Source organism: Helianthus annuus, chromosome 12, assembly GCF_002127325.2.
Source record: "Helianthus annuus cultivar XRQ/B chromosome 12, HanXRQr2.0-SUNRISE, whole genome shotgun sequence".
In the NCBI taxonomy this organism is placed as follows: Eukaryota; Viridiplantae; Streptophyta; class Magnoliopsida; order Asterales; family Asteraceae; genus Helianthus; species Helianthus annuus.
The window spans coordinates 39,893,601-39,919,970 of NC_035444.2; the positions used below are offsets into that span (position 1 = coordinate 39,893,601).

General features: G+C 38.2%; 2 protein-coding genes across 2 annotated transcripts; both read right to left on the reverse strand.

Moving 5' to 3' along the window:
• Window positions 1-1,038: 1,038 nt before the first annotated feature.
• On the reverse strand, window positions 1,039-3,536 carry LOC110869074 (cyclin-dependent kinase B2-2). The gene is made up of 7 exons (XM_022118368.2): window positions 3,244-3,536; window positions 2,618-2,759; window positions 2,366-2,539; window positions 2,176-2,269; window positions 1,589-1,658; window positions 1,359-1,497; window positions 1,039-1,267 (listed from the first exon to the last, which is right to left on the reverse strand). The coding sequence occupies exons 1-7, from the start codon at window positions 3,459-3,461 to the stop codon at window positions 1,175-1,177; spliced, it is 930 nt and encodes a 309-aa protein (XP_021974060.1). The 5' UTR covers window positions 3,462-3,536; the 3' UTR covers window positions 1,039-1,174.
• A 5,048-nt stretch (window positions 3,537-8,584) lies between these two features.
• LOC110869075 (cyclin-dependent kinase B2-2) lies at window positions 8,585-11,072 on the reverse strand. The gene is made up of 8 exons (XM_022118369.1): window positions 10,800-11,072; window positions 9,869-10,010; window positions 9,729-9,790; window positions 9,544-9,655; window positions 9,372-9,465; window positions 9,199-9,268; window positions 8,988-9,126; window positions 8,585-8,895 (listed from the first exon to the last, which is right to left on the reverse strand). The coding sequence occupies exons 1-8, from the start codon at window positions 11,015-11,017 to the stop codon at window positions 8,803-8,805; spliced, it is 930 nt and encodes a 309-aa protein (XP_021974061.1). The 5' UTR covers window positions 11,018-11,072; the 3' UTR covers window positions 8,585-8,802.
• Between the last annotated feature and the right edge of the window lie 15,298 nt (window positions 11,073-26,370).

The window sequence follows — 26,370 nt, forward strand, 5'->3', positions numbered from 1 at the left end:
GCCGTCGTCGCTCGCTCTCTCTCTCGCCAATCTCCTTCTGCAACCACTCTCTTGCCGATCTTTCTCTCTCTTTCGTCGACTCCCGTCAACCGACACCACCGTGAGCCGTAGTCGGCTCCGTCGGCCGGAGTCTGGTCGGGCATTTCCTGAGGGAGAGGGTAGCCGAGAGGGGGGGGGGGTGTTGAGAGATGAGTGTGATGTTTCTTTTTGTTAGATGATAAATGTACAAACACTGATTGGTGTAATTCTTGAATGTGTCTTGAATAAGGTCTGCAAAGAGAGATTGGCTAGGGTTTGTTTTTGTAAGTGAAGAAGATGAGGGTTTAGGATCTGATTATGTTAGGTGCGCAGATGGTGGTTTTGATGATGTGATTGGTAGGTGGTTGGTAGAATGACATTAATGCCCTCATGTGCTTCTCACGTGACCTGATTTAACTGGGAAAACAAACAAGGTTTAGGGTAAAGGACATAACCTGATTGGTTTTTCAAACATTAAGGATGTTTTCTGATATTATTAAAGATAAAGGACATAGTTTGTAATATATGACATACATAAAGGACGAACTTTGAAATTTACTCTAGAAAAAATAACTTCGTTTTTTAAGTGTTGGTGCACTCTTAGGTGTTGGTCCCTAAACTTGTTTCAATGGTACATTTAAGTTCATTTAATAGTGCGTCTAAACTAGTTACAAGGGCACCTACAAATGAATTACAATTGTAGTCAAACATACAATGGTGTGTTTAAAATCAATTACAATTGTCATCTAACATACAACGGTGCGTCCAAGTTGTCTATATGTGACACATAAACAAACTATGCAATTTATAATCACGTGTTCAAATCATTACAACAATGCGTCTACATGATACGTTTTCTACATTTTACAACTTTTAGGGTCACCTCAACCTCGGTATATTTCCTCTCATATTATCATGATTGTGTTGTGTTGTAACTTGCATAATTACGAAAATATTTTGGATTAATTACGGAAACATTTTAAAACACGACACAAATATTTAAAAATGCAGAAACACACCTAAAACCAGAAAATAAATTGCTTTAGCATTAGATTTTAGAATTTCCACCACAAATTACTGACAAACAAATTAGAAGTTACGGGCACAGAAAATAAAGTCCGATTTTGCTCGAGACAAGCAATTAAAGTAAGATACTTCATGGATTGTTCTTGTCAAGATCATCAAAGTATGGATGTTCCATTGCTTTCTTAGCCGAAATCCTTTTTGATGGTTCATACTCAAACATTTTCTGCACAAAAATACTAACAGTTAGAACTATATATTGATACAAGTCGAATTATTTTAATGAACTTATATAACAAATTTAAATTCTTATTTACCGAAAGGAGATCAAGGCCGTCTTGATCCAGATTCGGTACAGCAGTTGAAACTGGCTTCGGTTTCCATTGGGGATACTCGTGCCAGTCCTTGAGCTTGCTCACTCCGGGCCAGATTTCTTCGTTCGGAGTACCCAATAACCTGAATGAATATGCACACAAAATGATGATCAAGATTTCATGTTACATAGGTTCAAACAATGAGAAATGATTTCCCATTATAAATTATGGACCTGAAGATATGCAGCAACTGTTGAAGCTCAGAATCTCCAGCAAAGATCGCGGTTTTTGTGACTAGTTCAGCTACAAATTTTAAAAAACAAACCACTTGATCAGGCACAACTAAAATCATTAACGATCACTAATATGGGTGTGAAATTATGAAAACACGAAAACCCGATACCTACACGAAATTGTGGGTTTGGGTTTAGTCTAAACGGGTTCGAGTTGACCCATTTAACCCATTTATATTATATTATATTTTTTTTTCAAATTGTGTTTTTATGTCATAAGTTAAATTGGTTGGGTATATTATGCCATGATTATAACTTAAAACAATAATCGACATAAGATTTTACATTTAAAATGTAATTGTTCAATATACATTTGTATTTTTTGTTGTAAAGCTTTTAAAAAATAAAAAAAATCCGGGTCAACCTACGAATTTTTTTGTCGTGTTCGGGTTCATGTGTCTAATAAGATTTTCGGGTTCGGATCGGGTTGGACCTGTCAACCCGCGAACACGACCTGTTTAACACCCTGATTCACACTAACTACTAACTAGTGGAACGAAAATAATGAACTATGAAGAGAAGTGTACCAAATATGCAGCCAACAGACCACATGTCAACTGCGGTCGAATAATGGGTGGAACCCAAAAGGACCTCAGGAGCCCTGTACCAAAGGGTCAAAATCTGCAGTGATAAAAATAATAACAAACTGTCAACTAACTGCAGATGAAAGATTATGGGTCAAACACAATAGGCACTAAACGGTTTATACGGTTATACCTCATGAGTATACTTTGGTAGTGGTACTTTAAAAGCTCGGGCTAGTCCAAGATCGGCTATTTTAAGCATCAATGTCTTTCGGTCCATCAAAAGATTGTGGGGTTTAAGATCCCTGTGCAATACACCATGAGAATGACAGAAAGCAACACCTTCACAAAGCTGGTACATCAAGCTCTGCATCAAACACCGGAAACGGTTATTGGTACATGTTCATTGCAGAGAGAACAAAAATATTGTTGATAATATGTACACCTTGATGACTTTGGGTGGAATGTTTTCACCAGTTTGGCGATACGAGCGGATGAATTTCTTCAAATCAGTTTCCACATACTCGAACACCAAGTACAGAACAGTATTCCCATTTTTATTCACACCTTGCTTCACATCCATCAGCCTGTTTGATATCGTTGTTATGAGTCAAATCCAGAATTAATCATCATTAAGTTAAGCAAAAAAAAAAAAAAACATGAAATCTGGCCTCTTCAAGTTAAGCAAAAAACATTAAATCACTAATTTAATCAGCAGTATTTGAAGAAATCACTAATTCAAACCCTAAATCTGACCTCTTATGTTTGATTACAAAAATACAAACAAATAATCAATATACAGAATAACTGAAGCATAAATAATCACGAAATAGAAGCATAAATCTGACAAAACGAACTAATATACTCATCCAAACCCTAAATCCGACCTCTCCGATTTAATCACGAATATACCAACAAAAAATCTGTAAATTAACAAATAGAAGCATAAATCATCGCAAAATAAGCGTAAATTTGAAACTATATACTCAATTAATCGCACAAAGAACATATAAACCCTAACTTTTCATCATAATAAGGAATTCTAGATTCAAATGATATTGAAACACATACTTAACCACATGAGGATCACGTGAGAGCATCCGCAGGATCGAGATCTCTCGGAGCGTAGTAGGCGGAACGCCTTCTTCGTCTTCATGAAGTTTAGTTTTCTTGAGAGCAACAATTTTGCCGGTGGCTTTCTCTCTGGCTTTGTATACTTTTCCATAGGTGCCTTCACCGACCTTTTCGAGCTTCTCGAACGCCTCCATTGCCGTCTTTGTGGACTCCATTTTCGATCTCAGAGGATGGATGAATTAGGGTTTCAAATGAAGAAGATGAAGTGGGAAGGGGGTGGAGTTTATAAAGAGAGCGCTTGGGTTAACGGTATTTTTTTTTGAAATTTGAATTTGTGACGTTGGTGAATAAAGTTTGTAAAATGCCGGTTTAATGGGTTTTCATGGAATCATATGTTATGATATTATGATAGAGATACTTTATGATGTATTTTTGCATAATTTGTGGAATATTTCGAACCTTATGTTAACTAGGTTTTCTTAATTCGTGCGTTGCGGCAAAAAGAAACAAATGATAATGTAAAACAAATGTTGTTTTAAAATGAAAGTTGTTGTTTAGAAAACAAAATCGTAAGTTATTAACGAACGTAAATTATTAAAAATATATGAAATTAAATGATAAAGAATATATGAAATTAAATGATAAAGAAAATATGATTTAAAAAAAAGGAAAAAGGATGATTTAAAAAATATAAAATAAATTATTAAGATATGAAGACCCATTTACCATTCATGGCCCTTTACTACAGGGATTGGTAAAATTTGAAGCAAAAAAAGTATAAGAAAAATGAATGTTCTCGAATGCTAAAACAAAACATAAAACAAATATATAAAGACATGATAAGGTTGGAAAAAGAAAACTAAAATCAAAACATAAAACAAATGTATAAAGATAAGAAAAGATTGGAAAAACAAAACTAAAAGAACTGTTTAAAAAAAATCAGTAAAAAATAGAGATAAAAAAAATAAAAAACTTAAAATAATTTGAGTAAAAAAATAGCTTCAATCATTTCATGGTATGTGGTAAGGAAGCACCATTCATGTCCCTTCACAATTAATATATAACTAGATAGAAGCACCCCCGCGTTGCGGCGGGGTACAACCGTACCAACAACATTAGTCACACATCATCGTCAACGGCAAGCAACACTGAAAAAGAAAACGTAAAAACATTAGACCACGCACATCCGTAACAACGTGTAGAAATCGACTCATTAATAAAAGTTGTTAAACCATAATCATGCCTTAAGTATAAGAGAAGTTAATTATAATCATTTTGAGAAAAGTTAGAAACATTTTGTAGTATATTTTGTTAGTACATATATGATTATATACTAAGCCCCCACGTTGCGGTGGGAACATAAAACCGTGCCAAGTTGCACCAATGCTATACCACTGCTGATGACCACCAACACCGGAAAAACTCGTAAACAAAATAACAAAAAGAGTTAATTACACAAATGGGTCCTGTGGTTTGTACCTAATTTCGCCTTTGGGTACTAACTTTATTTTTTAACAGGTTTAGGTTCTATGGTTTCAATTTTGTAACACCTTTGGGTACTAACACCAAAATTAGTTAATTAATGACTAAAATACCCTTGAATTTTTTTAAGTTTATCAATGTAACACATTTGGGTACTAACACCTAATTTTATTTAAGTTTAAATCAATTTTAAAAAATCTATTTATTTTTTTTTATTTTCATCTTTTTTTATATCTCTTAATTAACATAAACTCAATTTTTTTTATTTTCATATTTTTATTAAATTTCTTGTTTAACATAAAATCTATTTGTTACACCAGTATTTTTTTAAATAGACATTTTAAATAAAATCTACTAGCTATATAGTTTTATCTAAATTAAATTTCTTACTCGTTTTAAATAATGTAAACCTTACTCGTTTTCAATTTTGGATTGAAATGATTGATAATAATAAATATTTTTCATGTAAAAAAATTTAAGCCTTTTTTTAACTCGTTTTTTTTTTCATTTACATTTTACTATTTTAGAAAGATGTTTAATTTACATAAAACTATATAGCTAGGTATTTTAGATAAAACTATATAGCTAGATATTTTAGATAAAACTAAAAAAATTTAAGCCTTTTTTTAACTCGTTTTTTTTGTAAAAAAAGATATTTAATTTACATAAAACTATATAGCTAGTAGATTTTACTGGTGCAACTAGTAGATTTTATGTAAATTAAATATCTTTCTAAAATAGTAAAATGTAAATGAACAAAAAAAACAAGTTAAAAATGGCTCAATTTTTTTGACATGAAAGATATTTATTATTATTATTATTATTATTATTATTATTATTATTATTATTATTATTATCAATCATGTATATCCAAAATTGAAAACGAGTAAGGTTTACATTATTTAAAACTAGTAAGAAATTTAATTTACATAAAACTATATAGCTAGTAGATTTTATTTAAAAAAATACGTGTGCAACAAATAGATTTTATGTTAAATAAGAAATTTAATAAAAATACGAAAATAAAAAAATAAATAGACTTTATGTTAATTAAGAGATATAATAAAAAGATGAAAATAAAAAAATAAATAGATTTTGTAAAATTGATTTAAACTTAAATAAAATTAGGTGTTAGTACCCAAATGTGTTACATTGATAAACTTAAAAAAATGCAAGGGTATTTTAGTCATTAATTAACTAATTTTGGTGTTAGTACCCAAAGGTGTTACAAAATTGAAACCATAGAACCTAAATCTGTTAAAAAATAAAGTTAGTACCCAAAGGCGAAATTATGTATAAACCACAGGACCCATTTGTGTAATTAACTCTAATAAAAATGGAAAAAGTTACATTGGGCGAAACGTAGACGTAAATTCATTGAACCACACACACCCGTTGCAGTGTGTTAATATGAAGAAGTCAGACCGAGACGTAAAACATATAAAAGAATAGCTAAGTCGATATATGACCTGCGAGTTGCGACGAATCCATCATATGAGAAAAATAGACGTAAAAACATTGAACCACATACGCACATTACGTCGTGTATGGACACAAAAAAAATAAAAAAAATTAATGTGTATTACAAAAATAAATACATAATTTAAATAAGTAATAAAACTAAAACAAAGAAATCATAAAAAAACAATAATAAAAATAAAGATAATAATAAAATATAATGTCCAATGAACCTACATCCAAACTTTTTTGAAAAACTCATAAAACATAAGGTACAATACATGTATGCTCTCAATACTTGCTAATTGATAGTGTGATAATATATAAAATATTAGGGGTGTTTAAAACTATCCGTATCCGAAAATCCAATCCAAAATATCCGATATCCGAAAAATCGGATATCCGGATTTTTCGGATTCGGATTCGGATAGTGATTTTTAAAATTTTCGGATATCCGAAATATCCGAAAATTTAATTTTCATTTTTTTTTTGGATATCCGAATATCGGAAAATATCCGAAGTACCCGAAAATATCCGAAATATCCGAAAAATATCCGAAATATCCGAAAACTTATATTCGGATATCCGAAACTATCCAAAATATCCGTTTCCAAATATGAAAAAAATAATAAAAATTAAAAATTAAATAAAAAGTTTGATTTTCAGATATCCGATTCACTATCCGAATCCGTATCCGTATCCGAAATTTCGGATACGGATTCGGATAGTGAAATCTGGTATCCGAAAATTTTGGATATCCGAAATTCGGATATCCGGTTTTGAACACCCCTATAAAATATTAAAGATAATAATAATAAAAAAAAAACATTGCATTTCTTGCCACCAGTAACTTTAGGCTTATTTTAAATAATGCTATAGATAATAATAATAATAAAAAAAAACATTACATTTCTTGCCACTAGTAACTTTAGGCTTATTTTAAACATATTATTTTAACTTAATAATAATATCAACAACAACAATAATAAAAAACGTTACTTTTCCAAGCCATTTGATATGGTTCAGTTTCGAGATGGAAAAATAAAACGAGAACCAGAGAGAAAATCAATTCATCTTTTTATTCATAATCGACTTAATACAAGCGGTGCCATTTTATAGGGTTATGATAGGATATACAAAGAAATATCACAATAACCCATTATTACTAATGATATAGAATCATAAAACATGTAACTAAAGGAAATACAAAGAAATGTCACAAAATCAATTCATTATTACTACTTGGGTCGATGGATGGCACGTAACGGTAACACCACTCAAATTGAAGTTAATTGCATAAATATTCCTTATGATTGTTTCTATATTATAAATTTATTTCTTTCAATTATAAATTTTACAAGAATCGCCTTCGTCCCCCTACCGTCCCGGTCCGTTGCCGGTTTGAACACCGTGCCGCCCCTTCCGTCGCCGTCCAGTCATCGTCCTCTCCGTCGGAATTTCGCCGTCCAGGACGGAGCAACACATGTGGGCCCCCCTCTTTCTTCTCGGCGCCGCTCTGTCACCCCCGTGCCGCCACCCCCGTCGCCGTCCATCCCTCGGTCACCATACCGAGTAGTCTTATATTGGTGATAGTTCAGCAAAAATGACTATTTACTTCTCAACTCGTACAAAGTAGGTTAATTAATTCATCAAAACAAGCATAATTTACTCAGTAATTTAATAAAAAAATATTGACTTTTTTGGTTTTCACTTATGAATATTGACCAAATAAATCATTGACATTTTGACACTGGCGTGAATGAATAGAGAATATGAAACTCGCTGGTGGCACAAGTTTGAAAAAGGACCAATAAAACCGAACCACGTAGACAGTTATGTCAGTGGGTTTGTGAAATTCGCCACCGGCTTTTGCTGTGAGGCTAACTTTGAAGCACATATATCATATAATGAACCTTTATAAGTTTAAGAGCGACAGAGTGAGCAACCATGAAATCATTATACATATCCTAGAAATTATTGATGTGAGATATGCTCTCTTGTCATGCTTGCTTATGTGCTCTTAATGCTCTTAACAACATGATGAACTTTAGAGAAATATAGCGTACATAGTATATATATATAAAAAAAACAACAACAACAATAATAATAATAATAATACGAGATACAAAGAGTTTCAAATATTAGTGCAAATGCAGTTAACATGAAGGACTAATATGCTTGTGGTGTACCCATTGGCCAGCTTATTTTGTTGTCAGTTGGCATAGCCCTTTACTAGCCCGCGAGCAAAGCATGAGGCAGATTTATCCCAAAGAAGCCATCGGTGATTTTCACCCAAATTCTCAATCCGCTAGCGTAATTGCCTACGTAGCTCGGTTTTAAGGGTCCATTTTTCAAATTTGTTATGCCGGCGAATTTTGCACTCAGTTCAAATTCGAGGTGTCAATATTTTTTCAACCTTAGCCAGTCAAAATACTATTAATGAATTTCCCTAGATATTATATGTCGGGTAAAAGTTGTAGTTACACTTCAAGAACCACAAAACCATAGCATACTATTCAAGTGGCATCATAAGCTCCAAAATCAGAAGTCAACTTTCAGACATGGTAATACCGTAATAAGGTCAACTTTGCTCGAGATAAGCATAGATGACACATTTCAAAGATTGGTCTTGTCGATATCATCAAAATATCGATGTTCCATTGCTTTCCTAGCTGAAATCCTTTTTGATGGTTCATACTGCAACATTCTCTGCACAAAAGCATAAAAATAATCAGAAGATATATATACAAGTTCAACTCATTTTGGTAAATTTTGAAAAATAAATTGAATTTATTATTTACCCAAAGCAGATCGAGGCCATCTTGATCCAGATTCGGTACAGAAGATGAAATTAGCTTCGGTTTCCATTGTGGAAATTCATGCCAGTCCTTAAGATCGCTCACTCCTGGCCAGATCTCTTCATTCGGAGTACCCAACAACCTGAAGAAACCGGTGTTACACGCATTCAAGAAATGATAATTAATTTACATCCAAAAGTTATGACTTTAAAACCTGAAAATTTGCAGCAACTGTTGAAGTTCAGAATCTCCAGCGAAAATGGCGAAGTTTGTGACTACTTCAGCTACAATATTTTTTTAAAAAAAAGATCAAACGAGATGATAAGTTCTTTCCAACACGTGAAACTAGCATAAACCATCATGAACTAGTGTATAAACTTTGCCTACCGAATATGCACCCAACAGACCACATGTCAACAGCGGTCGAATAATGGGTAGCACCCAAGAGGATTTCAGGAGCCCTATACCAAAGGGTCAAAATCTGCATTTGTAGAAAAAATTACAAGGGCACAGTACTAAAGTGTTACTCAAGAAATATACAAATTTACGAGGATGATACCTCATGTGTGTACTTCTTAATAGGTACAGTGAAAGCTCGGGCAAGTCCAAGATCAGCTATCTTAAGCATCAATGTCTTTCGATCCATCAAAAGGTTTTGCGGTTTAAGATCCCTGAAACAGACCGAAAAACGAAATTCATACCAAATGCATAAACAATGTTCTAATTTCTCAAAACAATGGATACCTGTGTAATACACCATGTGCGTGACAGAAAGCAACTCCCTTGCAAAGTTGGTACATCAAGCTCTGCAACGAGTGCAAGAAACAATGTTAATAAAAGTTGAAAGATGGGAATTTTGAAGTTGACTTTTGATGAAATTGTACCTTGACGATTTTGGGTGGAATGTTATCACCAGTTTGACGATAGGATCGAATGAATTTCTTCAGGTCAGTCTCCATGTACTCGAACACCAAGTAGAGAATTGTACTCCCATTTTTATTCACACCTTGCTTCACATCCATCAGCCTGTTTGGTTAGCAGTTGTGATCGAATCCATTAGTCAATACTTGACACCATTTTAGTTTAATTACTATGTTCCAATACAGGCAAGAAACCAATAAAAGAATTATAAAATTTGAACAAACATAAACATAAAATAGGATTGGCAAATGTTTTACTATGTTCAAATTTCAGGCCAGAAAACACAAACAAATTTGAAGAAACATAAACGTAAAACCCTAACAAGAGTTAAAAGACCTAATCTCTTCATCACGCAAACCCTAAGAAGCACGATACCATTTCAATTTCAATTTCATTACTATGTTCAAATCATAGGGTATAGACACAAACAAAATCAGAAAATTTGAACAAACATAAACATAGAACCCTAACAAGAGTTAAAGATCTGGTCTCTTCATCATGCAAACCCTTAGAAGAACAGTGCATTGACGGTTTCAATTTGATCACAATGTTCAAATCACAGGCAAAAAAACACGAACAGAATTCAACAAATTTGAGATAACATAAACATAAAACCCTAGCAAGAGTTAATAATCCAGTCTCTTCATTATGACAACCCTAACAATCACAATATACAATACTAGAAACAAGCAATAACAACAAGTATATTCATCAATTGATCCCTAATCAAACTGCTATCATAACCTAAAACAGTAATAATCCAATAATAATATTGAAATTAGAACGATCGGAATTAACAATAACATCGAAACACAAAACAAAAGTGTATTCATGATTCATAAAACCCTAGCAACCACATCGATCACAAATTATCAGTTGAAGATATTCACATACTTAACAACATGAGGATCGTGTGAGAGCATTTTGAGAATAGAGATCTCTCGAAGCGTTGTAGGCGGAACTCCTTCATCGTCTTCATGAAGCTTGGTTTTCTTAAGCGCAACGATTTGTCCGGTGGCTCTGTTTCGTGCTCTGTACACTTTGCCGTACGTTCCTTCACCGACTTTCTCTAGCTTCTCGAACGCCTCCATTGCCGTCTTAGTGGACTCCATCTCTTTCTCTCTCTAGAAAAGTTGCAGAGGGTTTGAAATGAAGAAGAAGAAGAAAGGGTTTGGGTTTTATATATATAACCGTTTGGAACAACGTTCTCCTGATGTCTGACGAGTAACTAACTACCTTTTAATTTCTCTATTTACGTATTTGCCCCTAGACTTTCTCCAGTATTGCAACAATTAAGACTAGTGGGTATGGGGCCGTCCCCATGCCCGTCTTGTGCTCGCTGCCCCGTCTTCCCCACCCCCCTGCTCCGGCGCCGGGCAAGCCCGTCTTCTCCGTCTCCCCAGCAACGATCTCGACGCCCCTCACTCCCACACACACAACTATACATACATACATACATACATACATACATATATAGAGTCGCTAAAATAGAAACCAACTCCAGTTGGAAGAACCGTGAGAACCACTCTCCACCAATCAGATTACAACAACAAAAAGGGTGTTTTGGTCATTTACTCCCAAATGTCTAATCTCTGTCTCTCTCTTCATTAATGGTACCAGAGATTCTCTCCTCTCTCATCTCTCTTCTCTTTCATCTTTCTTCTTAGACCATGGGGTATGGTGGGGCTTGGGTTGTGGCATTTGTTGACACGTGGAATGGGAGCCCCCCCACCGCCTGGTTACGTGTCCGCGGGGTATGGCGGCGCGTGGGTTGGGTGCACCGGTGGCAGAATATTAAAAAAAAATTACAAAAAATTTATAAAAAATCACACAACATTTATAAAAAAAAAACTACAACTTCATTAAAATTTAAAATTACATAATCCTAAAAATTACATAATTTCTAAAAATTACAAAATAACAAACCTAGAGCGGTAAATAAATTTCAAAAAGGTCGATCTTGTCGAACGCCTTTCGCTCCTTGCCTCGAAACTCTATGTGCGCCACCGCCACCCGGTCCTCGTGGCTCAACTCGCCGCTCGGAACGGCTTCGTAGTAAGCCTTGAAACGCTCGAGCTTGGGCCGTAGCTCGCGCCATTTATGTTGGCACGCGTTGAGGTTGTGGCGGTCATTACCGACGTTATGTCGGTAGGCTGCGAATGCTTCCACCCAACCGTTTGAATTTTAAATTCAAAATTTGAAACTCCGCTATGACGTGGCGGGTGAGCGAATGGGAGGCAGCCAGCTAGCATGGCCATACCGCCCCACGCCCGGCTTGAAAGCCAAGCCCCAAGGGCCACGCCCCAACCCAAGCCCCATACCCCATGGCCTTAAAAATTCAAAATCATATTCCTTTTCATCTCTCTCATTTGAGAGACACAAACCTGCAAAACCCCAACACCCCTCGTTCCCCTGTTTCCGGCCATAACCACCACCCACACCCCTCTTCAGTGGCGGTGGACCGACCACCACTTTGGGCGGTGACACATCACAAACACCGGCAGGTTTCAGGATTGAGATTCGGCGCATCTCTCTTACGGCGACTGTGGGCGGTGCACCACCGTTGACCGCTGCCGACCACCCAATCGGAACCCTACCTTTTAAAATGTCAGATCTTTGTCTCTCTCCTCACTTTTGAAAACTCATCCCTGATGAAGAAATACTTCATCATCTTCATCAGAGTATAGGGCGACGGATAGATCAGAGAGAGAGAGACAGAAGGAGAGAGGTCGAAGATGATGATGCAACGGAGGTGCATTGTCGGGCAAAGCTAACGTTGTGGCCGACGCCCTCAGTCGAAAAGATACTGCACCTAGACGCGTACGAGCACTACAACTTACCATCCAGTCTAGTCTTCCTGCACAGATACGAGATGCTCAGGTGGAAGCATTGAAACCAGAAAACGTCAGGGCTGAAGCCTTACGCGGCTCAAGACAATGGTTGGAACAAAAGGGAGACGGCGCCTACTATGTAACAGGACGCATTTGGGTCCCACATTATGGAAACTTACGCGAGCTGGTGATGGATGAAGCACATAAGTCTCGCTACTCGGTACATCCTGGTTCAGATAAGATGTACCACGATATCAGAACTACGTATTGGTGGCCTAGCATGAAAGCCCACATAGCAACTTACGTTGGCAAATGTTTGACTTGTGCGAGAGTCAAGACAGAATACCAGAAACCATCAGGCCTACTCCAGCAACCAAAGATACCACAACGGAAATGGGAAGAAATTTCCATGGATTTTGTTACTGGCCTACCTAGATCTCAATGTGGGAATGATACTATTTGGGTGATCGTGGATCGACTCACTAAGTTTGCACACTTTTTAGCTATTAAGGAAACAAACAAGTTCTCTACATTAGCAGACATTTACTTGAAGGAAGTAGTTTCGAGGCACGGGGTGCCAACCTCCATTATTTCCGATCGTGATGCACGATTTACTTCCGAACTGTGGCAAGCGATGCACAAATCTTTTGGCTCTCGATTAGACATGAGCACAGCTTATCACCCTCAGACGATGGGCAGTCTGAGCGCACTATCCAGACTCTAGAAGACATGCTTCGGGCATGTGTTATCGACTTCGGCAACGGCTGGGAAAAACATCTCCCGTTAGTGGAGTTTTCGTATACCAACAGTTACCGCACCAACATTCAAGCCGCTCCATTTGAGGCATTGTACGGGCGTAAATGCCGATCACCTCTTTGTTGGGCAGAGGTGGGTGATAGTCAGATTACGGGTCCGGAACTTGTAGTGGACGCAACGGAAATAATTGCTCAGATACGACAACGAATGGCGGCAGCTCGTGACCGTCAGAAAAGCTACGCTGATAAGCGCAGGAAACCACTCGAGTTCCAGGTTGGGGATCGAGTGCTACTCAAAGTCTCACCTTGGAAAGGTGTAGTTCGTTTTGGCAAACGGGGCAAGCTCAATCAGTGATATGTCGGACCGTTCGAAATCATAGAGAGAATTGGCAAGGTGGCCTACAAACTGAACCTGCCAGCAGAACTCGGTGGAGTTCACAACGTTTTTCACGTGTCGAATCTGAAGAAGTGTCTGTCAGATGAGACCCTCATAGTTCCTTTAAAGGAGCTCACAGTCGACGATCAGTTGCGATTCGTCGAGGAACATGTTGAAATCACGGACCGGGATGTTAAGGTCCTCAAGCACACCAGAATACCTCTTGTTCGAGTTCGTTGGAACTCCCGTCGTGGCCCAGAGTTCACCTGGGAACGAGAAGACCAAATGAAACTCAAGTATCCCCAGTTGTTCGGAAACAATGCAACTAATACTGAGGCTGAAGCTACTACAGAATTTCGGGACGAAATTCCAAATCAACAGGGGGATGATGTGACACCCCAGGATAACCAGTAAACTACACAACACAACTAGCTTCCTCAGTAACCGCATGCTAAATTTCGGGACGAAATTTCTTTCAAGTTGGGGATAATGTGACAACTCGAGTTTCCAAGATTCCACTTTCGCATTTATTGCACGTTAACTGTTTAGTTGTTTACTTACACGACTTGTTTGCTTTGTAACTATACACGTTGTGATATGATAAAACGTATTGTGATTGTTGCATGTATATGTGTTTAGTAATATAACATGAAACCTGTTGAAAAACTTAAACTATTTAAACCATGAAAAGGCCCGACGAAACAAAGTGCTTCGCCATAACCAATCACGACGAAACATGAGTTTGTTTCGTTATCCCTATCTCGACGAAACAGGGTGTTTCGCCGAGCCCAGTTTCGCCGAAGCCCATTAAGGGTCCAATACGTTACGTGACTATATACTGGGCATTCTGTTTCATTCGCCACATGTTTGGCAATCAGAAACCCTAGAACTCTCTGTGCGACGTCAACCTTGAATCCTTGAAGCCCTCTAGATCAATCGAGTTATTGCTCCATCTATTACGGTTAGCGTTTAATCCTTGCATGATCATTAGATTGTTATCTTTGCTAACTATTAATCGAAAACATGATTCATTGATGTTATGTAATGCTTGACCTTATGTTTGAATTCCCTGTTGATTGTGATGATGATCATTATGAACGATAATGAAACTGGTAAACACGGTTCGGATGGTAATGATAAAAAGGTTGAATCTGTTAGCACATAGGGTTCTTGTTGTTAATTTGATTGGGGTATTGTTCAATGATATAGGCTGATTAATATTGTAAATCTTTGAACTTGATCATCACATGAATAGACTGTTTAAGATTAACATGTGTGGTTCTGTTGCGATTGAATGAATACCGTATGATTTCTGTATGATGATTGTTGTATGATGATGCTTGATGATAGCATGTAACGGCTGAGAATGATAGTTAGGGTTTCTGGGTAATCAACTACGTTACGACGTAACTGATGCCTCCACGAAATGCTGATATCGACGAAACACTGGTGTGTTTCGTCAACATTGGTCACGGCGAATCAGGCACGGCGAATAAGGGGAGTTTCGCCGAGAATATCATGACGAAACAAAGGGTGTTTCGTCGAAGGGGAGTCTTGACGAAACAAGGGTGTTTCGTCGAGTGGGTAAACTGTACAGTAACTTGGTTTCTTTCTGTTAAGAGTTAACTGAGTTAGTAACTGCTGTTAAATGTTGAGCATGACTTGTATGAGTTTGAATACGTGCTTTGTACTATTTGGTGATCACTGATTCAATATCCACTGTGATTGTGCTTATACGTGAACTTCGTGAATGTAAACTGATTGTGTATACGTGCGTACTTTAGGACTTGACTGATTATTTATGAGCATACTTTAGCATACCGAGCAAACCAAGGTGAGTTCACACTCTTACCAAGGCATGGGATTCCCGGTGGGTTGGGAATGGGGTTGAATGATTACTCGTACTTTCATCGCTACTGGAATACGTACCACTGTCCTCGTTCGGGGAAGGACACCTATAGATTCAACTAGACTAGAACACATGGGAAGCCCCCACTAATCTTCGCAAACATGTCTGGGAGGACGCAATACGAATACTAATCTTCGCAAACATGTCTGGGAGGCCGCGATACGAATACAGATACAACTAGTCTAGAACACATGGGAAACCCCCACTAAACTTCGCAAACATGTCTGGGAGACCGCGATACAAACTAATACGATGCATAGTTTTCAAAGCAAACATTTGATTTACGAAATGAATACTATAACTAAACAACCAACTGTGAACTCGCTCAACTTTGTTGTTGACTCGTTGTTACATGCCTTGCAGGTCGATAGGTACTCATGGAGCTTGCACAGGGAGGCGCAGTCGTTGTGGGACATGGATCGTGGATGCCATGTTAAACATTTATGACATTTCAAACTTATACTTGTGTTGGGTTTTCATATTTATGCTTCTGCTAAACACTTAACTACGTTTGTGATTTGAAACACCTTTCATATTGGGTTGTTGAATTTTATTTATTACTTGTTATGTTCAATATGATTGGTGGCTGGATCCTGGTCAGTCACACCTCCAGGCGGTGATACCCCGCGTGTGGATTTTGGGGGTGTGACATCCACCGCCGTCACCGCTTCCACCACGACCACCGCCGTCACCGCCGTCAGCAACATCAGTCATCGCCGGTAAACGAGCCGTTGTTCTCCGCCGTCTCCCTCTCTCTAGTCGAACTACCTCTCTCTCTCTGCTTCTATGCTGTGTGCCGCCATACGCCACCACCGGTTGGTGGTGGCCGACCGTCTACTCGAAGAAAAACAGGGGCTGGGGTGTGTGCGTGAGAGTGATGAAAGGAGGGAGGATTGAGTGAGCTTGTTGGAGAGGAAAGGGGTGCCGAAATTACAGCCGGAACCGGCTGGGATCTCTCCGGTGACCGGAGTTTCATGAAGGAGATGAAGGGATCTCTCCCTTGATTTGGATGTAGAGAGATTGAAGGGGAGAGGAGTTTGGATTTTGAATTTTGGAGATGATCTGGATTTTTTTTATGAGAGAAAGATGAAAGATAAACATTAAATAAAGAGAGAGGGGATGAGGAGAGAGAAGCATTAAATGGAGAGAGAGAGAGAGTGGGGATTTGACATTTGGGGGAAAAGACTAAAATACCCTTTTAGTTGGCATAATCTGATTGGTTGAGAGTGGTTCTCGCGGTTCTTACAACTGGAGGTGGTTTTCATTTTAGTGGCTCCTTATATATATATATATATATATATATATATATATATATATATATATATATATATATATATATATATATATATATATATATATATATAAACGGGTTCATCCCCCACCCCCTAGGTCCATCCCCTTTAGGCCCCCGCTTACGTGGCGGCCCATCCCCTTTGGGATGAGGCTCTCCATACCGGTTAGTCTAACTTTACCATATAGTTTGATGAAATATGTTTGATTACCTACAAAACAGAACACAACTAGCATTTAACAATGAGTACCGGAGTTTTCTATGTGATTGACTCCGATATGAGAATAAGTATCTGCTGGGATATAAGATAATCAATGTTGAGAGATACTAAGAGGTTGTTTGTTTACCTCTTAACGGGGCTCTTAATGGTTCAGACCTCTTACTGGTTCAACACTTAATGGTTCAGACTATGTTTCGCGAGCAGATTTGTGAATGATTCATACATTTGCCTCTGAATGGTTAAGTAATATAATGAGTCTGAATGATTAAGACCTCTAATCTGAATTGGTCAGACATTTGCCTCTGAACGGTTAAACATTATATTGGCTCTTAATGGTTCAGATCTGTTACTGATTCACCACTTAACCATTCAGAAGTTGCCAAAGGTGGATCGAATGTTTTCCCCCTTAGTGAGGAGAAAAGCTTAGTATCCATTTTGAAGAGTTGAAAACAAGAGCATTAAATGATCTTCATATGTTTAATAGTGAGCTTTGCTATTCGGCATTTGAAGAGTTGAAAACAAGAGCAAAAAATGATCTTCATATGTTTTATAGCAAGCTTTGCTATTCGGCACAACAAGCTGTTAGACGGTCCTTTATATGATGGTCACAGGTTTTATCGGATTGGTAAAGTTATTTCATGTCAGGTGATTCATATTTGTATCAGTACCGGGACACTCAGGTAGTTGTAGATATTCTGTTAAGACTAACATGTATTTACCATCATCCAGGTTGATCTGGACGTCATATGGTCCGGCCATCTAGCGTTTGGAGTTAGTCGGTTTTTTCTCTTTTAGGTGTATGTTGGCAATCCGGGATTTATCCAATCACATAATAAAATTATTTGGTTTCAAAGTCACTTAAAATTTTAATTGAAATCAACATACATACTTGATGTGAATTTTTTTCATGAAAATTTTGTTATGATGTGAAGTAATGAACATATGTTGAGGATTTATTTGCCTAAAATAATTTCTTGTGTATTTTTATGAGAATATTTTTCATGAAAATTTTGTTATGATGTGAAGTAATGATCATATGTTGAGGATTTATTTGTCTAAAATAATTTCTTGTGTATTTTTATAAGAATTTTTTTTCATGAAAATTTTGTTATCATCTACAGCTGTGACCAACCGCCAATGCCACTTGCCGCTGCCGCCCAACACCAACGTCGATGCCACCACCACCGCCGCCACCTGCCGCCGCCACCTTTGCTGCCACCCACCACCAACGGCCACCTTGTCGCCACCACCACTCGTCGTCACCGCCGCACCGCCACTCGCCGCCACAACCACCACCACCACCCATCACCGCCGCCGACACCCACAATCACTACCACCGACCACCACCACCACTCACCGCTAATTTTATTACTCCGTTTTTCATGCTTACTGAACAATACACAATAATAATTCATTCCATTCATATGGTAACCAAACAAGACATGGAATGGTAATGATATATTGCATTCCCTCGTCCATTCCATTACCTCATCCATTCTATTCATTTGTCCATTCCATTACCCCATACCAAAGAGACCCTTAAGGTTTGTTGTATTTGTGGGGTTTTTCCACCGTGCATGTTACTGAATTATATACTTATTTGACTTTATGCTAGTTCAAAATAAACTTTGACCATCAACTAACAAAACAAGTTATAAATATTCTCTACTTGAATGTTATTAGGCTCTTTGTAGTGCGGCTGTATATCACGCCGGAGCCATCTATGGCGCTCCATAGCGTCCGACTACACTGTTACGGTCAGCGCTATGGGGTAAGTTTTTTGCATCCCCGCTATGTATATTACGGTGTTACCATTCCTTCCCCACTCACACACATATACATACATATATAACCCCACTACACCCATAACCCCTTCCCTACACAATTGCCACTTGTCACATAACCCCCCACTATGGGGCTCTACCACTACACATGGCCTTAGTGTTTAGTATACTCAACAAACTTAAAACATGTATTGTAAGGCTGGAGGGTGTGGGGGCGCCACCCTCGCCACATCACACTCTATAGCGCCCCCCGCGCTATACACCCACACCCATCATTTTAAGAAGGGGTGCCATTGATGGGGCTCCATCATGGTAACGAGCTCGAAGGGCTTTATCAGGTGGGGCCCATGTAAATTCACCCAATGAATTTTTTTTTTAATTTTTATTAATAGGGGGCTCCATCCACACCATGCAAGTTAAAGAGGGGTGTGATAAAGCCCCAAGGGTGACATGGCGCTGAGGTGGACTGATAAAGCCCCTTGGGGACTCTAACCACACCCTATAGCCTAAAAGACTTGCATGATAAACTGTTCTTAATGTATGAAATATATAAATTTGCATTAAATAAATCATAACATAAGAGGTGATATGATATTTGAATTTGTTAAATATAATCTTACAGCCATATAAACAAGATACAACTCTTGTATTCATTTAACAATAAAGAACAATGATACACTCACCTGATGTTGGTTCTTAATAAAGTAACCTCTAAATAAAGCCCACAAAACAAATCAAGAGATGTGAAATATGTTTTTCCTCTAATTGACGTTTGTTTTGTGGACTTTCTTTGGAATCTTTTGTTGCCAATCGTCATTTTGTGAATTCATCTGCAATATACATCAGTCGTTTGAAAAGAAACATATGTATAAACAGTTGTGCACCAAGACTGAGATGGAAAATCCCTAGACAAATAATGCATAACACTCGGAGATTCACATAATTTATCTCACATTATGAACCTTTATCTTAATTTGGATTGAGAAAATTTATGCACATTAATCTCATTATTTATATTTTTTGATTAATTAAGATATAATATTTTTGAGGTGAAAAAGAGATGAGTTTACTATTTTTCAAAAAATAAGGATTCACCAAAAAAGAGGAATTTTTTGCATAAGTAGGTGGTTTGAACCACAAAAGAGTGTTATTAGGTGGGTTTGAATTATGTTTTCATATTTAGGTAGGTTGTGATATGAAACAGCGACGTTCATGAAGGTTTTCTGCAAAAGCTGGCAAGTACTGCAAAAGCTGTCCAACATGTTTGAAGGTTGCAGATTAATACAGCGACCTTCTGAAGGTCGCTGTTTGAAGTTACAACTTATACAAAGTCGCTGTTTCATGTACCAACCTTATTCAAGGTCGCAGAATCATACTACAATGTTATATAAAGTCGCTTTTTCATCTTACAATCTTATACAAAGTCGCTATATCATCTTACAATCTTATAGAAAGTCGTTGTATCATCTTACAATCTTATAGAAAGTCGCTGTATCATCTTACAATCTTATACAAAGTCGCAGTATCAAACTGCAATGTTAATCAAGGTCGCCTTTTCATTTTACAACCTTATTAAAGATCGCAGTTTCATCTTCCAACCTTATTCAAAATCGCTTTTTCATTTTACAACCTTACTAAAATATTAGTCATCTTTGCAGAATACATGCAACTTTCGTTGTTTGCTAGGTTGTCCTTTTCCTGCATGAAATGTGAGTTGTCCTTTTCCTGCATGAAATGTGAGTGGTTAAATGTAAAGGTGAAATGACTAAACCCTAGGCTCTCACATGATATGGAATCAAACCTGCTAAGTTGAATAGTATTGTGTAAGAAAAATACTGTAGTGTAAGAAAAATACTGACTTTCACCATGAATTCGAAAAATGAGGCACATATTGAAGTCTTTACATATGAACATAAAGCAAAGCACTCGAGATACATTTTCAATATCAAACGAAGCTTCAATCCTTTCATTACCGATAAATATTCAGTCAAGTTTTATCAGCCGAAGATGAATTTTGAATGTCATCCTGGTCCGATTAATGCATCGGTGTTGTTCTTGGGCAACAATCACCGTGCGTTTGAGGTATTCAAAAATCCAACAGCGTATGATGTGCCATTAAATATTAGACGATCAGATCGAACGTTCTGGCAACATATGAAAGAAAATCCGGTTAGTGGAAGGGTAGAAGGTTTAATACATGCAGCAGGATTCAGCGGGATACTGCAAATTGGGTACAAGTATGTTGACCACGCGTTAATAACTGCGTTGGTTGAGAGATGGAGGCCAGAAACTCACACGTTTCACCTTCCTTTTGGAGAAACGACCGTGACATTACAGGATGTCAACGTGTTGTGGGGGCTACCGATAGATGGGTTGCCTATTTCTGGGGCTGACACTGGTATGTCGATGTATACTGTACGAGACAAGTGTCAAACAGTGTTGGGGTTTACCCCTGAGGAAGCTCATGTGAAGGGCAAAAGGGTTATGTCCAGCCGAGTTTTAGCACAAATAACGTCATCCAATTTTTCTGAAAATGAAGCATCAGATGAAGATTGCATTTTTCGTGCACGTCAAATAATATTTTATTTGATAGGGTGCACAATCTTTCCTGATAATGCAAACCACCTGATTGATGTCAAATTTTTAGAATTTCTCGTAGACTTGCCCGCATGTTCGGGATATAGTTGGGGCGGTGCTGTGTTAGCTCTCCTTTACAAAAACCTTTGTAATGCTACAGCACCTAATGCTATAGCCATTACTGGCCCAGTTGCGCTTCTACAAGTGTGGGCTTGGGAGAGGTTTCGTTGTTTTGCTCCTGCTGTTGCCCGGTTCCAGTACAATGCCCCGTTAGCTGCTCGGTAGTGTGAATTGGAAATAATTAAATTTATTATTTTGTATATATATACCTGACTTATGTTATTTTTTTATTTATCCTTTTAGGTGGAAGGGAAGCTTATCGTGTACAGATGTTTCCACACATTGCCTGAGAACATATAGATCTCAGCTGCAATCAATGACCGAGGCAACGGTATGGTTGTTAGTTGTTGACATATAAAATTTAAGTTTGTTTGAACACGTTTCTAATGATTGAATTTTTTTTGTTGCAGTTTAATTGGAGACCATACGACGACATTGTGGGTAGACTCCCCGATATATGTTGGAGTGGTATGGGAATTTGGCGGAGTTGTTGCCCTCTGCTATGCTACTCGGTTGTGGAGCATCACTATCCTCAACGAGTGATGAGACAGTTTGGCATGTTCCAGTATATACCTAACCCAATTGCCATAGATCATAATGAGCATGCCAGACTTCATTCCATGAACCGGAGCGGGAAAACCGGCTGGAACTGGTTAAGTCGTCACGCACCGTATATTAGTCAGTGGGACGCACGTCATCAAAACTTGGTGACCGGGGAACTCATGACATCTGTTGGAGTTGCCAATGATTACATGTCGTGGTACATGGAACATACGGTGTTATATGTGTCTAACCCACAGTTGTCAGCTGGCCCTACGAGCGGTTTTCAAGACGAAGGAGCAAGGGTCCAAATGATGGTATATACAAGTTTAAAATTATTGAAAGTTACCTTTTTTATTTTTAGTAAAAAATTAATTATTAATTATTTTTTTGCAGTCGGAGACGATGGGTCTAATTCACCGATCTGAAGATGTGGACATTATTCATGGTGCGGCGTATCGGGCCCTTGAGATGTCTAATGTTCCACAATACACACAATATCCGACTCATCTGTCACAGGAGCCGTTGGACCTTGTTTCATATCCTCGTACACAGAGGGTAGGCAGGCCCCGACGTCGTGCTCATGGTGGTAGAAACGTTGAAGAGGCCGGGACATCAAATTGGGGCCCAAACTTCGAAACAGGGGGGATCAGGATCCGGTGGTAACGAAGATGTAAATTTTGCGGTAAACCTTGGTAATACTGATATGGGTGGATCATGGCAGTCAGCGTTGGCTACGGCATGCTCCGAGGGTTTTGACGTCGGTGACTTATTGAACCCCCAGCAGAATGATATGGGTAACAACAATCAGTTTGTAGACCCAAACATAAGTCAGGCGGGGTTTTTTAGCCCCTCGTCCCATATGATGGACCCCAACACAAGTCTGGCAGGGTTTGTTACCCCCGCGTCACAGATGATAACATTTATGCCGGAGACCCAAACAGACTATCAGTATTGGCCCCCAAACCAAAGTAACGAAGATCACCGGAACCGTTATGCAGATGTTGAACCAAACCCCTTAAACTGGAGTCTCGACTTGAACCTGTTTCCACCACCACCGAATGACCCATAGAGTGTAATACTTTGTGAAATAAATATATTGTGTAATACATTGTGAAATAAATATATTATGGTTTTTGTTTTTGTTATTTGTGCAATATATTTTATTATTATTTTATTTTTCTAAGTAAACTGATACTAAAAAAACACATAAACTAACACAATCATGAGGTATTTATATTTGTTTATCATTAAGGGTATAAAGGACATTTCACAATGTTAAACTAATAAGCATTTTTCTCAAAAAGAAAAAGTATTTTTAAATCAATTTCCACCCACTATAAATACCCCTACCATAGTGAATGAGAAGTCCACAAAAACCACAACCACCTTTATGGCTAACCAAGGTGACAATCAAGTAGCTGATGAGCAAAACAATTCGCATGTGGTCCAGAGAAAGTCATTTTCGATTCTAAACAAGTTAAGACGTCCAACCGGTCGTTCTAGCACTTCATCTTTTCCAAAGCCAACCGAGGTCGTGCTAAATAACCGTGGGTCGTCCGCTCAGTCGAGTAAACCTGGTGGCAGCCCTCCAGAAAGAAAAATTTTTGCATTTCCAACCGAAAATTCCAAAAATTGGTCAAGGGATGCTGTTGAGTTTTACCTAAACGGGGATTCCCCTTTTTGTTATTCTCGCTTTTTAGGGGAAATACAGCTACCTAGAAGCTTTTGGGGTAGCCTACTAGGCTACGAATCTAGTGCATGCCTAAATGACATTGTAAACCCAATCCTTCCAGTATTAAATTTTGATTATACAAATCACTGATTAGATATATATTTTGTTTATGGCAGCATGTTCAAGCGTGGACGTTAAGGCTGATGCGGCTTCGACAATCTAAACTTTTAAAAGACCCGTCAAGGAAATTGCGTTGGACGGTTTTACCTCCGCAATTTTATGAAGACGTGTGTTATACGAAGGATTGTTTAAGAGCGGTAGACATGGCGGGAAAGAAGGAACCGTACCCTCCATTTTGGGAGGTTGATTATTTGTATATTCCGATATGGATTAAGCAGGAGGACTGGTTACTATTCCGTGTTGATATGTTTAACATGGAAATAACACAATATTGGACTGATAAAAGATGGGGAAATGAAAAAAGACGGTTGGTTGAACACGTGATGGACATTTTTCCAATTTTCTTCAAGCATTTTCTTGACCAAATCCACTATTGGCGAAACTCGAGATACTGCACAAAGAAAAAAGTTTCATTTGGTTATGTTCAAGACGGTGTGCCCTCAGGACAATGGTAACATTGCTAATTCAGGGGTGCTTGTCTGTATGATGATGGAGAACCTTGTAAGAGGCAAGTCGCTCATTGATGAAACTGACTTAGAAGAGAGTTGTACCAACTACCGTCGCCACATGGCTAACGAGCTTTATAGATGGCGTTGTATGTAGGATGAATGTTGTTCTTGTTTATGAATTGTGCTTTCGTACTTTCTTTATAATAAAAATTTAATGTTTCGTCATATTCCGACATATTAGGCTTTTTGTCAGAAAGGGCCAACCTTGCGTTTTCTAGGTGTGTTATCTCACCGGTGCATCCAAGTTCGCCATCACCGGGTTTCTTCGTGTCGTATGCTAGGGTGAATAAGGCCCAGGGGCATTGGCGTTGTCTCGCCAGAGGTCGTCTCCTCTCGTTTTGAGGGGGGAAACGGCCAAAAAGCCATTTTTGGCTTTTTGTCAAAAAGGGCCAACCTTGCGTTTTCTGGGTCTATTTTCTCACCGGTGCGTCGCAGTTCGCCATCACCGGGTTTCTTGGTGTTGTATGCTAGGGTGAATAAGGACCAGGGGCATTGGCGTTGTCTCGCCAGAGGTCGTCTCCTCTCGTTTTGAGGGGGGAAAAACGGCCAAAAAGCCATTTTTGGCTTTTTGTCAAAAATGGCCAACCTTGCGTTTTCTGGGTCTGTTATCTCACCGGTGCGTCGCAGTTCGCCATCACCGGGTTTCTTGGTGTCGTATGCTAGGGTGAATAAGGACCAGGGGCATTGGCGTTGTCTCGCCAGAGGTCGTCTCCTCTCGTATTGAGGGGGGGCAAAACGGCCAAAAAGCCATTTTTGACTTTTTGTCAAGAAAATTCGAAATTGATATATTATAATTTAATATAAGTACGATAAACAATTACACGTTTTACTACATGTAAGGGTGAATAAGGACTTGGGGCATTGGCGTTGTCTCGCCAGAGGTCGTTTCCATTTGTTTTGGGGGTGAAAAACGAGCTGCATAAAACTCATCCGCCATCTCTCGTCTGTATTTCGCGCAAGCCTCGACAACATCTCCCCCAATCCCGACGTCCTCGTCATTAACCAGTTTACTTAACAACATACAAACTAACACCCCTAAATCTGGTCCTGGGTTTTCCTTTTGATGTTGGCAAACTTCAGTATGTGTCACCATTGTGTTTTCCACATGTGGGCGTCCAGAATGTTCCCAGTATGCAATTTGTTCCAAAAATGTTTTGAATAACGATTCAAATTTTATTAGGGTTGGGTATACCCTAACTTGAATCAAGCTTGACCCATCAGAAACACTTGAAGTACACGTCCCAGTAAAATACAAAGTAAGGTGAAGTGTCCGCATATCAACACGAACCATGAACCAGTCTTGAAGGTCAACACAGATTGGAATATAAACCTGAGACAAAAATAAATAAGATAAACATATTTGGTTTAAGATATACAGTGGGGGATGATAGTGTTACCGTATCGATGTCCAAAATGGAGGGTAATGTTCCTTTAATCCAATAGCAAAAGATAAAGCACGATGGTTAGGATTCTCTTCCAAAAGGTCGAGAAATTGAGGTGGGAGAATCGTCCATGGAAACATTTGTTCTGGTCTTTTGGATTTTTTTATTAAAATCCATCTGAACCTCATCATTCTCGTCACCCACCCACACACATGCTACAACGGTGAAAGTTTTATAACATAAGAATAAAACTAAATTTTCAGAGGGTTTTAATAATTTATACTCCTTACCAGTGGCGACAAGTAACCGTAGTTCT

Coding starts and splice junctions, on each gene's coding strand:
- LOC110869075 (XM_022118369.1), bottom strand. CDS start 11,017: ATGGAGTCCACTAAGACGGCAATGGAGGCGTTCGAGAAGCTAGAGAAA. Junction 9,791..9,868: donor TTCCACCCAAAATCGTCAAG/GTACAATTTCAT, acceptor CACTCGTTGCAG/AGCTTGATGTACCAACTTTG. Junction 9,466..9,543: donor TTAAGAAGTACACACATGAG/GTATCATCCTCG, acceptor CTACAAATGCAG/ATTTTGACCCTTTGGTATAG.
- LOC110869074 (XM_022118368.2), bottom strand. CDS start 3,461: ATGGAGTCCACAAAGACGGCAATGGAGGCGTTCGAGAAGCTCGAAAAG. Junction 2,270..2,365: donor TACCAAAGTATACTCATGAG/GTATAACCGTAT, acceptor TTATCACTGCAG/ATTTTGACCCTTTGGTACAG. Junction 1,498..1,588: donor CAGTTGCTGCATATCTTCAG/GTCCATAATTTA, acceptor ATATTCATTCAG/GTTATTGGGTACTCCGAACG.